Raw genomic sequence first — 13,400 nt, 5'->3', positions numbered from 1 at the left:
CTTAAGTGTTACCTTTTGGCCAGGTTCAGGGGCTCACACCTGTAATCCTAGCACTTTGGGAGGCCAAGTTGGTCGGGTCACTTGAACCCAGAAGATCGAGACCAGCTTATGTGACATAGTGGGACTCCATCTCTCAAAAAAAAAAAAAAAAAAAAAGAAGAAGAAAAATTAGCTGGTGTGGTCACACACGCCTGTATCTCGGCTACTAATGAGGCTGACATGGGAGGATCACCTGAGTCCTGTGAAGTCGAGGCTGTGGTTAGCTGAGATCGCACCACTGCACTCCAGCCTGGGTGACAGAGCAAGACCCTGTCTCAAAAACAGCTCTGCCACTGGAGTGCAGTGGCACAATCTCGGCTTACTGGGACCTCCACCTCCTGGTTCAAGCGATTCTCCTGCCTAAACCTAGATGTTAGTTTTTAATGTCATCATAATGATGTTGCATTGCATTTATGTAGTTGCATGTCTTTCTCCTTCCAGAGTGTAATGCCTTTCAGACTAGGGAACACATTTTACTCATTTCTGTAGTCCCAGCACTTAGCATCAAATCAGATACATAATTCACAGCCAGGAAACACTTGGGTGGGTGGATGTGTGAATTAGGGGGTTAATGAATGAGTCTCCAGTGCAAATTATATACTCTATTAGTTAGTGATGTTAAGCATCTTTTCATGTGCTTACTGGCCATTTATAGATCTTTTTTGGAGAAATAGCTATTTAAATCCTTTGTCTATTTAAAAATTACCTATTCATCTCTTTATTATTGAGTTATCGGAGTTCTTTGTATATTCTGAGTACTAACTGCTTGCTAGATACATGATTTACAAACATTTTCTCCCATTCTGTGGGCCTTTGCACATGATAGTGCCCTTCGAAGCACAAAAGTTTTTTTTGTTTGTTAGGTTTTTTTTTTTTTTTTAATGAGACGGAGTTTCGCTCTTGTTGCCCAGGCTGGAGTGCAAAGGTGCGATCTTGGCTCACTGCAACCTCCGCCTCCCGGGTTCAAGCAATTCTCCTGCCTCAGCCTCCTGAGTAGCTGGGATTACAGGCATGCGCAACCATGCCTGGCTAATTTTGTAGTTTTAGTAGAGACGGGGTTTCTCCATGTTTGTCAGGCTGGTCTCGAACTCCCGACCTCAGGTGATCCTCCCGCCTTGGCCTCCCAAAGTGCTGGGATTACACAGGTGAGCCACCACACCCAGCAAAAGTTTTTAATTTTGATGAAGTCTAATTTATCTTTTTTTTTTGTTTTGACACCTGTGCTTTTGGTTTCATATCGGAGAAACCCTTGCCTAATTCAAAGTCATGAAGATTTACACTTGTGTTTTCTTCTAAGAGGTTTATAATTTTAGCTCTGTGTTTAAGTCTTTGATCCGTTTTTGAGTTAATTTGTATATGTGGTGTGAGGTTGGGGTCTACCTTTGTTCTTTTGCGTGTGGATAGCTATTTGTCCCAGCACCATACCTTGAAAAGACCATTCTTTACCCAACTGAATTGCCTTGGCATCCTTGTTAGAAATCATTTGGTCAAAATGTGAGTTTATTTCTGGACTCTCAATTCTGTTCCATTGATCTATAGGTCTGTCTTTTTGCCACTACCGTCACAGTCTTGTTTATTGTAGCTTTGTAGTGAGTTTTGAAATCAGAAAGTGAGAGTCTTTTTTTTTTTTTTTAAGACGGAGTCTCGCTCTCTTGCCAGGCTGGAGGGCAGTGGCGCGATCTCAGCTCACTGCAACCTCCGCCTCCCAGGTTCAAGTGATTCTCCTGCCTCAGCCTCCCGAGTAGCTGGGACTACAGGTGTGCACTATCACGTCCAGCTAATTTTTGTACTTTCAGTAGAGACAGGGTTTCACCATGTTGACCAGGATGGTCTCAATCTCTTGACCTTGTGATCTACCCACCTCGGCCACCCAAAGTGCTGGGATTACAGGTGTGAGCCACCACGTCTGGCCTTTTTAGACAGAGTTTCACTCGTTTCCCAGGCTGGAGTGCAATGTCACAATCTTGGCTCACTGTAACTTCCATCCCCTGGGTTCAAGTGATTCTACTGCCTCAGCCTCCCAAGTAGCTGGGATTACAGGTGTGCGCCACCACGCCTGGCTAATTTTGTATTTTTAGTAGGGATGGTGTTTCACCATGTTGGTCAGGCTGGTCTTAAACTTGTGATCTCAAGTGATCCACCTGCCTCGGCCTTCCAACGTGCTGGGATTATAGGCGTGAGCCACCGCCCCACCCTCTACCCCCCACCCCCTTTTTTAGATTGTTTTGGCCATTCCAGGTCTCTCCCATTTTCATGAATTTTAGGATAGTGTGTCAATTTCTGCAGAAAAATCAGTTGGGTTTTTGTTTTGTTTGTTTTTTATTCTTGTTTTGTTTTTGAGACAAGGTCTCATTCTGTCACCCAGGTTGGATGCAGTGGCTTGATCTCAGCTCAGTGCAGCCTCTGCTTCCTGTGCTCAAGTGATTCTCCAGCTTCAGCCTCCTAAGTAGCTGGGACTACAGGTGTGTGACAGCACACTCACCTAGTCTTTTTATTTTTTTGGAGTCTTGCTTTGTTGGCCAGGCTGGTCTTGAACTCCTGGGCTCAAGTGATCCGCCTGCCTTGGCCTCCCAAAGTGCTGAGATTATAGGTGTGAGCCACTGTGCCCAGCCCCAGTTGGGATTTTGCTTGGGGTCACATTGAGTCTGTTGATCACTTTCGGGAGTATAACTGATCATAGCAATATTAAATCTTCCAATTCGTGAACATGGATGTCTTTCCTTTAATTTAGGTTAATCCAAGTAATTTTAATCACTATAATTTAGAGCTAGGGATTGAGGAGGTTCTACCCATGCATTTTATGGTGGATAGTATCTGGTAGACCAGAGGAACTCAAATATCGATGGGATGAATGAATAAACCTTGATAACATTCACTTAAAGGACGATGCTTTTGAGTTGCTGATGGAGAAGGGTGTAGGAATACTAAGATATTTGTGTGTTGTGTGTGTATGTGTGCGTTCATGTTCCAGATTTTCCTAACCTTTTATAGTGTGTTGAGGATATGGTTCCTGGGCTGATAAAATCAACAAGTGGCCTTGGTGTTGGGGATGTTGGTTCGTAAATGAATGTCTGGGGATGCCGTCACTTCCTTTGCTGGGACAGGGGTGTCCTACTCCTACTCTGTCCTAGAGTGGAAGTTAGAATTGGTGTTTGAGGCCAGGCACAGTGACTCATGCCTGTAATGCCAGCACTTTGGGAGGCTGAGGCGGGCAGATCACTTGAGGCCAGGAGTTTGAGACCAGCCTGGCCAACATGATGAAACACTATCTCTACTAAAAATACAAAAATTAGCTGGGCTTGGTGGTGCACACCTGTAATTCCAGCTATTCGGGAGGCTGAAGCACAAGAATTGCTTGAACCCGGGAGCCAGAGGTTACAGTGAGCCAAGATCCCGCCACTGCACTCCAGCCTGGGTGACAGAGTGAGACTCTGTCTCAAAAAAAAAAAAAGAATTGGCATTTGAAACTTTGGGTAGCACCCAAAAGATACCAAGACAGAGGAAAGCTGTGTGCCAAAAGGAGACAGCTCTGGCTGACTCACCTTCCTTTTTATTCCATTTGCCCCTTTTTGTGTCACTGTTTTCTGTACTCTGCCATCACGTTTCCTGGTTGGGTCTGCAGAGTCCCAGTTGGACTTTTTAATGGAGGCCTCCGAGGTCTGTCTTACCTGTGGGTTTTTCAGTGGGCTTCATTAGGATCTGGCGCCCTGTCGCTGAGCCAACTCTTGACGAGCCAGGCGGGGGCCACTGCCGGCGGCACAAGCCTTCCTGGCCTGATTTGGCAGCGGCTAGACAGGGCCTCATCAAGGTCTCGGGAGACCACAGCTTCTCACACCTCTTCTTTCGGGATGTTATCTGGTATGTGCTCTGTAATTTTCCCGGATGTCCCAGCTGCTGCTGAGGTCCATGCAGGCTGTTTTCCATAGGTTGGATGAGAAGGTGCTTTGGATGGTGCAGGCAGATGGGCTTGTTTTGCAGTGACGTAGGAGCTTCAAGACTCAGACTGGATTGGCCCAGCGTTTTTACTTGCCCAGACACTGTCCTCGGGGCAGGGAGGCCAGAGGTGCTCGGTGGCTGTTGATACCTGGTATTCCTTTGAACTCCTGGAATTTTTTCAGTTTTTTCGCCAGAGAAGCTCCTCTTTAGACTCTGGCTCTGGGGGTCTGGTTTTGTCCTGGGAGGTGGCCCACACTGGCCACTTCACACCTAACTGGAGGCCTCAGACACCGCCCACAGCATTGCCTGTGTTCCAGGTATTTGAGGACTGAGCTGGTAACAGGGCACCTGTCCTTTGGAGGGGTAGAATCAGAAAGTGTTACTGTGGGCTGTGACGACAGGGAGAAACGTTTTTGGGTTTCTGCTTCTCTGGAAGTAGCTGTGCTTCTCTGCACCTCTTGTTGGCACCCTTCGCACTAAGGCATGGTGGCACTGGCTGGGAAGCCCTTCCAGGAGCATGTGGCCATCCCAGTGGGTCTGCGGGCCCCTCGCTGCACTTTGCACGTGCAGTTGCTGTGGTTTAGTGTGTTCAGAGCACAAATCTGGAGTCCACGCATCCTGCTGGTTCCATGACCATAGGCAAATTACTGGCTTCAGTTTCCTCATATGAAAAATGGGGACATGAAGGCATCCTCTACAGGGCTGTTACTGGGAAGGTTAGGTAATAACATCAGTAAATGATGGCCATGGTGACATGGGGGTGCTCAGGGAATCCCCACCCTCACGCAGCATGGCCGTCATCTCGGTCGTCAGTGCTGCCTTGCCTGGCCTTGGCTGCTCTCTGTCGGTTGCTCAGCTTCAGGTTCACAGTCTGCTCTGTGCCGTTCTCAAATCCAGAAAGCTCTGAAAACTGATCTTGTTTTACTTCTCACGTGGGCAGCCAGACCTGAGTTGGATGGACGTGCGCAGTGCTTGGTGGACTTGACCCCCCAAAGGTGCTAATCACAGTGGGACTATGCGAATATGTTGGGGGCACCCAGCCATCATTGTAAGGATGGGTTTCTTCATTTTCTTTGTTTTTTGAGACAGGGTCTTGCTCTGTGTCCTAGGCTGGAGTACAGTGGATGATCACAGCTCACTGCCACCTCAAACTCCTGGGCTCAAGCAATCCTCCCACCTCAGCCTTCTGAGTAGCTGGATCTACAGGTGCACACCACCATGCCCGACTAATTTTTAAAGTTTTTTGTAGGTCTCACTGTGTTGCCCAGGCTGGTGATGAACTCCTGACCTCAAGTGATGCTCCCACCTCAGCTCCCCAGTGTGCTGGGGTTACAGGCATGAGCCACTGTGCCTGGCGCCCTTTGCTGCTTTGGATGGTCCCTTTACCCAGGTGGCTGGTGGTGGCCAGCTTGTCTGTGGGCGACCCTGCAGTCAGCCCTGCAGTCCAGGGCTTGCCCTCCCTGTGACAAGGCCTCCGGCTGGACTGCCCCAAAGCAGAGGGCAGGCATGAGTGAGGGTCCTGAGCAGCTGGGGAAGAGCAGTGGGAGATGACGGTGGTAGAGCCAGGGAGCACTTCCCTTTCCTCTTTTGGGTTCACAGCAGGTTGAGCAGGATGGAGGCCCAGAGTCCCAGTGCTTCCTGAAGGGCCACTCAGGCTGATGGGGGCCTCGAAGCTCCTTGAATGCTGCAGGAAGGTGAATCGGAGGAATGGATCTGCTTAGGTGTTGACAGCAAAGGGGTGGCACGTGAGGCTATGGGCTTTCTACAGGGACCACTGCGCTGGAGAAGAAAGTTGGTGGTGGCGAGGCTATATTCGAGGAGAAAGGGGGGCTGTTTTTCTTCCTATGCAGTTGGAAGTTTCTAGGAAGCCCCTAAGGTGCAGGGAGTTGGGTGTGTTGTGGGAGGGGGTCCGTGTGATGTGGACCTTCTTCTCCATTGGAGTGGATGAATAGTAACAGCTCTTCTGGGACTGTGTGCTCCCAAAAGTATGGGGTTTTGTTTGGGGATTCAAGTATGACAAGTCACTGAAATGAAGAGGGCGGGACTCTAGACCAAAGTGTGTTCAATTAGCTGTAAAGGGGCTTTAGGTGTTAGATGCTGGTTAGGTCAGCTGGTTTCCAAGGTGACCACGTGTCTCCCTGTTAGGGACTTCACCGTTTCTCAGCCACCCCGGCCTCTCCAGAAAGATGCCACAGACAAGAAAAGCTCTCCCATCCTTGTCCCTCCCACTGCAGGTCCAAGGTGGAGTGTCCTCAGGAGCTAGCTTTGGGCTCCCCCGTAGATCCTGGGTCTGCAGGAGGCTCTGGGGCTGGGAACCAGAGGTCAGGGGCTGTGACTGTCCCATTTTCCTGGCTTAGCCACTAGCCCAGCTCTCCTGTCTACCTACTGTCTCTCTTCTCTGAGTCCCAGGGAAGGGAGCATTTGGAACCCATCTAGGGAAGGTCTGAGTAGTCAGGGACCTGAAGGTTACTATCCTATCCTCCCTGGGGTGGCTTTGGTTTGTTGAGTGCATTCTGCATGCCAGGCTGGTTCGCAGAGGTGCAGTGTTGGACAAGACACCTGTGGTGAGTGCCCCTCTGTGCCCCGTCTCAAAGGGAAGGACGGTACAGGAACAGGTGATTACCGTCATGAGCGCTCTAACAGGATCCCTGGGAGGGGCCCTGAACCCAGTGCAGGTGGGCAGGAGGGGCTTCCAGAAGAAAGCAGCCTGTAAACTGGCCAGGCGGGATGAATGGGCATCAGCCAAGTGGCTTGGCGGGGTGGGGTTGGCCTTCCGGGCTGGGAGAACAGAGACCGATTGTGTGACCCCTTGCGGTCTTTCTTGGAGAGCAGACAGAGGTGGGAAAGGTGGGCAGGGTCCGAGCCTGTGGGTGCGGCCGTGGAAGGTCTTGAGCGGTGTGCTGTGGCAAGAAGCATGCACCCTCTGTCCTCCTCTCCTAGAGCTGCTATAACCGGTGGCTTAAAACAACGGGCCTTTCTTCTCTCCCAGTTCTGGAGGCCAGGAGTCTGAAGTCAAGGTGTGGGCTGGCGGGCGGGGCTGGCTTTGCGGGCTCTTGGGAAGGGTCCTTCCCCGCGCCTCGAGCTCCTGGTGTGTGCTGCCATTCTTGGCACTTACTGGCTTGTAGACAGGGCTCCAGTCTGTGGAAGGCCAGTGTCTTCACACACGTTCACTCCGTGCGTGTCCATCTCTATGTCCAAATGGCCCCCTTTCGTAAGGACACCAGTCATACTGGATTAGCGTTCACCTGAATTACCTCGTTTAACCTGACGGTCTCTGCAAAGCCCCCATCTCCAAATAAAGATCACACTCTGAGGCTTGGGGTTTAGAGCCCCCATCGTGTCTTTCTGGGATACACAGTTTGCTCCCTAATACCCTTTCCGGGGGTCTGGCGGTGCCTGCAGCCTCCCCATCTGACCAGTTCTGTCTGTTCCCCTGCAGAACCGGGCTGTGGGTCGGCCCAAGGGGAAGCTGGGCCCGGCCTCCGCGGTGAAGTTGGCCGCCAACCGGACAACGGCAGGAGCTCGGCGGCGCCGGACGCGATGCCGCAAGTGCGAGGCCTGCCTGCGGACCGAGTGCGGAGAGTGCCACTTCTGCAAGGACATGAAGAAGTTCGGGGGCCCCGGGCGCATGAAGCAGAGCTGCATCATGCGGCAGTGCATCGCGGTGAGTGCAGCCCCGGTCCAGCCCTGCGCTCGATCCAGGCCCCTGCGTGCCGGCCCGCGTGTCTGACAGCTGCTCGCTCTGGCCGCCCCTCCGCACACAGAGAAGCCGGGGCTGTGGACTGCCCGAGAGCTCTTCCTGTGGACGGGAAGGCGCCGGCCGCTTTGCAGGCTCAGGCCTCCTGCTCCTTCCCTCCCAGGGTGCCCAGGTACTTTGAAGTTGCTGCCATTAAAGATGACAAGCAGCCTGTCCTGTCTGTGACCCAACATTACGGTCCAGTTGGTGATGGTTCTGGACCCTTCCTTCCTCCCGGCCCTGCCTTCAGAGTCAGAAGTCTGGGTGGAAGGTCAGCGCCCCATCTCAGGGGGCTGCCCCCAACAAGGAGTGATTTATGGTGCCGAGGAACCGCGCCTGGGAGAGCCTGGCCTGCCCCTCCACACCGCCTGGCCTCAGCTCCAGCAGTGGCCCTGCGCCGCTGGTCTTGTACCCGGACCGGGCAGTGGACGTGGACTTCCGCAACGGGGCGAGGTCGCGGGGTTTGCCCTTGAATCGCCTTGTACACACCCACATGCTCTGCCTTCCCCAGGGCGCTGCTCCCCGGGGGCCGGCGATCCTCCCTGTGGAGGAGTCGTCTCCCAGTCCCCGTGGAAAAGCAGGCTCGGCTGGAGGGACGGGATTCCTCGGCCTTGGTGCGCTCATCTACAGGCCCAGCCTGGCATAGGGTGAGCCCTTCCTCCTTGGCTGCCGATGCCCCCCAGGCCCAGACACCTCACCCATCTCCTTCCACGCATATTTCTTGTGTTTTGTTTTTTTTAATTGTGGTAAAAAAATACATTAATCATTTTTAAGTATGCAATACAGTAGTATTATCATATGCACGTTTTTGGGAAGCTGATCCCTAGAACTTTTTCATTTTGCAAAACTGAAACTGCATACCCATTGAAGCTCTACTCTCCTTTCCCCTCCCTCAGCCCGGGGCAACCACCATTCCACTTTCAGTTTCTAAGAGCTTGACTCCTCTCCGGACCTCCTAGAGGTGGAATCATGCAGTAATTGGCTTTCTGTGATTGGATTGGCTTGTTTATAGCCCTGAGCATAATGTCCTCAGGGTTCATCCATGTTGAAGCATATGACAATTTCCTTTTTTTTTTTTTTTTTAATGGCCAATTAATACTCTATTGTGTATTTGCACCAAATTTTCTTTTTTTTTTCTGAGATGGAGTCTCACTCTGTCGCCCAGGCTAGAGTGCAGCGGTGGAATTTTGGCTTACTACAACCTCTGCCTCCTGGGTTCAAGCAATTCTCCTGCCTCAGTCTCCTGAGTAGCTGGATTACAGGCACCCGCCACCACATCGGGCTAATTTTTAAATTTTTAGTACAGGGCTTCATCATGTTGGCCAGGCTGGTCTCGAACTCCTGACCTCAGGTGATCCGCCCACCTTGGCCTCCAAGAGTGCTGGGATTATAGGCGTGAGCCACCGCGCCGGACCAAAATTTTCTTTATCCGTTCATCTGTTGATGGACGTATGGGTTGCTTTCACCTGTTGCCTATTGTGAATAGTGCTGCAGTGAACATCGGTGTGCAGACACCTCTTTGAGATCGTGTTTTGAATTCTTCTGGATATACGGTTGAACCTTGGAACAACACAAGGGTTGGGGCACCACCTGACCCCTGTGCAGTTGAAAATCTGAGTGTAACTTTTGACTCCCCTAAAACTTAACTACTGTTAGCCTCTTGTTGACCAGAAGCCTTATCAGTAACAAAAACAGTCCATTAACACATATTTTATGTTATATGTATTATATACTGTATTCTCACAATAAAGTAAGCTAGAGAAAAGAAAATACTAAGATCATTAGGAAAATATATTGATCGTTCATTAAGTGGGAGTGGATCATCGTAAAGGTCTTCATGCTCATTATCTTCACATTGTGTAGACAGAGGAGGAGGGGTTGGTCTTGCTGTCTCAGGGTGGCAGAGGCAGAAGAGATGAAGGAGGTAGAAGGGGGGGGGAGGCAGGAGATGCAGGCACACTCAGTATAACTTTTATTGAAAAAAAAATCCGCATATAAGTGAACCCACACAGTTCAATCCTGTGCTGTGTAAGGGCCAACTCCGTGCCCAGAAGTGGGCTTGCTGGGTCATATGATGATTCTATTTTTAGCTTTTTGAGGAACCTCTGTACTGTTGGCCACTGTGGCCGTGCCGTTTCACATTCCCACCACGGGTGCATGAAGGTTCCTGTTTCTCTCTCTCTCTTTTTTTTTTTTTTTTGAGACGGAGTCTTGCTCTGTTGCCCAGGCTGGAGTGCAGTGGTGTGATCTCGCCTCACTGCAAGCTCTGCCTCCCGGGTTCACGCCGTTCTCCGGCCTCAGCCTCCCGAGTAGCTGGGCGCCTACCACCACGCCTGGCTAATTTTTTGGATTTTTAGTAGAGACGGGGTTTCACCATGTTGGCCAGGATGGTCTCGATCTCATGACCTTGTGAGCCACCCACCTCGGCCTCCCAAAGTGCTGGGATTACAGGCTTGAGCCACTGCGCCCGGCGAAGGTTCCTGTTTCTCTGCATCCCCATCAACATCTGTTATGTTATGGGCTTTTAGTTTGTTTGTTTTTAGTAGCCATCCTAATGTGTATGAGGTGACATCTCAGTGTAGTTTTTATTTACTTTTCCCTAATGCCTAGTGATGTTGAGCATCTTTCACCTTTCAAGTGCTTATTGGCTGTTTGTCTGTCTTCTTTGGAGAAATGTCTGAGTCCTCAGACCGTTTTTACACTGGTTTTCTTTTCTTTTTTTGAGAGTCTCACTCTTTTGCCCAGGCTAGAGTGCGATGGCGCAGTCTCGGCTCACTGCAACCTCTGCCTCCCGGGTTCAAGCAATTATCCTGCCTCAGCCTCCCAGGTAGCTGGGGTTACAGGCACGTACCACCACACTCAGCTAATTTTTGTGTTTTTGGTAGAGGCAGGGTTTCACTTTACTGACCAGGGTGGTCTCAAACCCCTGACCTCAGTTGATCACCGCCCCACCCCCGCCCCCCGCCTTGGCCTCCCAAAATTCTGGGATTACAAGTGTGAGCCACTGCACCTGGCCTAAATCGGTTTTCTTTTGGTGGTTTTTGTTGTTGAGTTAGAGAAGTTCTAAATATGTTTTGGATATTAACCCTTATCAGGTCTCTGGTTTGCAAGGATTTTCTCCCATCCTGTAGGTTGCCTTTTCCTCTGTTGATTCTTTCCTTTGCTGCAGAAGTTCGGTTTCACTGCTTGTGCTTTTAATTGGTACCTGAACCCCAGGATATTTTCATGGATTTCGGGGAATTTGTGAGCCATCCTGAAATTAAATGCATTTTTGTCTGTGTGCATGCATGGATGTACATTTTTTGGAGACAGGGTCCATGTGACCCATTGGATCCTATAGAATTTAAAAGAGCTTGTCTATAGCAACTGTTGGTTTTTAGAACGGTGTCACCTAAAACTCAAATTGTGCCAGCAATGAATCCACGACTGTCTTTTTCTCTTTGGCATTACTTTTTCTCCCATTCCCCGTGTGCTGGGCCCGGTTATAGGAAACTTGTCTCGGGTGCCCCCTTATCTTTGCTACTCTGGTTCCTGGCACAGTGCATGCTGTTTGAAGGAAACCCCATTTTTTTATGTCTCCTACTCTCTTCAGCTTGACATAGCTTCTGGAACTGATGGCAGATGCAGGCTTGGCCTGACCCTTGGTGTCCTTCTTACTCTTCTCCCAGCCCTTCTGCTCTGCCAGGGCACTTCTCACGCATTACCCACCTATGACATACGCAGCCCCACCTATCTTCCTCTTCTGTCCCCTCCCTTTGCTCCGTCGCTGGGGCTGCCTCCGTAGCTTCCTCCCCTCTCCACCATGTCCCTGCTGGTGTCCCTGCTGGTGCCGTGCAGTCTGCCCTCTAACATGAGCCCCAAGCCCCTCCCCAGCCCCTGCAGGAGATTTGCCTCTTGCGCCACCTCCCATCCTGCCACCTGGCTTAGAGCCAGTTCTGCCATCTGCCCCACCCCACCACAGACCCTCTTCTTGCCGTGTGGGCCGTGCTTCACCCTCTGCCCCCCACTGCAGTCTGGTCTCCAGCCGTCCCCTTTGGCCCGGCCTGCTCTGCGCAGGCTGCTCTGTCCTCATTCACCTTGAGGCCCTGTGGCCTTGCCCACTTGGCTTCTCTCCACCCTGTCCCGAGTCCTCCAGAAATCAGCCTCTGCTGCTTTTGAGAACTCTTGAATATGACTTTTCCATGTTTTCTTTGGATTTCAGCGACTAATGTCTTTTTCTTCCCAAATAGCTCACGGGGAGCGGCCATCTCCCTCACTCCTGCGTCCCCCAAGACTTTGTTTCAGACCGTGGCAGATGTGTGTTTGGTATTTGTGGAAGGAACGATGACTGCCTTGCCTTCTGTGTCCTGTTTATTAGAATTCAGACATTTGCACCATTTAATCAAGTCTTTTTCACTTACCAGTGGCGCGTATATTCCCAGCCTGCTTGAAGCTCCTCTGAGCAGCGTAATAAAGGTTGGCTACGGGTGCACTGGGCGGGATGAGGCTGACCCGCCCTGGCCTCAGGGGGCTCACAGCCGGATGTACCAAGTTCTCACACTTCAGGGTCTCAGGAACCCTTCATGCTCTTAAAAATTATGAAGACCCTAAAGAGTTTTTCTTTTATGCAGGCTATATATTTATTAATACTGACTGTATTAAAAAATTTAAACTGAGTTTGGTGTGAGAGGACTTTAGCTAAAAAAAAAAAAAAAAAAAAAAATTAAAACTGATTTTTTTTTTTTTTTGAGACAGTCTCACTCTGTCACCCAGGCTGGAGTGCAGTGGTATACTCGTGGTTCACTGCAGCCTCTACCTCCTGGGCTCAAACAATCCTCCCACCTCAGTCTCCCGAGTAGCTGGGACTGCAGGCATTCATTACGCCCAGCTGATCTTTGTATTTTTTGTAAAGACAGGGTTTTGCCACATTGCCCAGGCTAGTCTCAAACTCCTGGACTCAGGCAATCTGCCTGCCTTGGCCTACCAAAGTGCTGGGATTACAGGCATGTGCTGTCACTCCTGGCCAAGAAATTTTTTTTTAGATTTTAAATTTATCTTAAAATAACAAGAAAGCCCATGGCGTGTTAATAGAAATAACATATTTTGGCCGGGCACGGTGGCTCAAGCGTGCAATCCCAGCACTTTGGGAGGCTGAGGTGGGAGGATCACTTGAGGTCAGGAGTTTGAGACCAGCCTGGCCAACATGGTGAAACCCCATCTCTACTAAAAAGACAAAAATTACCCAGCATGCCTGTAGTCCCAGCTACTTGGGAGGTTGAGGTGGGAGAATCGCCTGAACCCAGGAGGCAGACGGAGGTTGCAGTGAGCCAAGATCATGTCACTGCACTCCAGACTGGGCGACAAAGCAAGACACTGTCACAAAAATAAATAAGAAAAAAGAAACATATTTTTATGAGAAATAATTACATTTTCCAAAAACAAAAATAAGAATAATGGCATTGTTTTATATTTTTGTAAATCTCTTTTATGTCTGGTTCCTTAGAAAGGGCTTGGAATTGCCGGGCACGGTGGTTCACACCTGTGATCCTAGTACTTTGGGAGGCTGAGGCAGGTGGATCACAAGATCAGGAGTTTGAGACCGGCCTGGCCAACATGGTGAAAGCCCCTGTCTCTACTAAAAATACAAAAAAGTAGCTGGGTGTGGTGGCGGGCGCCTGTGCTACTCAGGAGACTGAGGCAGGAGAATCGC

The 13,400-nt window shown here is 50.3% G+C and overlaps 1 protein-coding gene across 4 annotated transcripts in view; it reads left to right on the top strand.

Annotated features, from left to right (window-relative positions):
- The window catches only part of KDM2B (lysine demethylase 2B), a 153,659-nt gene that overhangs the window by 121,213 nt on the left and 19,046 nt on the right, over positions 1 to 13,400 (top strand). For all 4 annotated transcript variants that reach the window (XM_025401372.1, XM_025401375.1, XM_025401373.1 and 1 more), the window contains exon 13: positions 7,415 to 7,639. In XM_025401372.1, the coding sequence (XP_025257157.1) occupies positions 7,415 to 7,639 (225 nt within the window). The remainder of the gene's footprint in view (positions 1 to 7,414; positions 7,640 to 13,400) is intronic.

Source organism: Theropithecus gelada, chromosome 11 (assembly GCF_003255815.1).
Source record: "Theropithecus gelada isolate Dixy chromosome 11, Tgel_1.0, whole genome shotgun sequence".
NCBI classification, from domain to species: Eukaryota; Metazoa; Chordata; class Mammalia; order Primates; family Cercopithecidae; genus Theropithecus; species Theropithecus gelada.
This window is presented reverse-complemented; position numbering and strand designations above follow the sequence as displayed.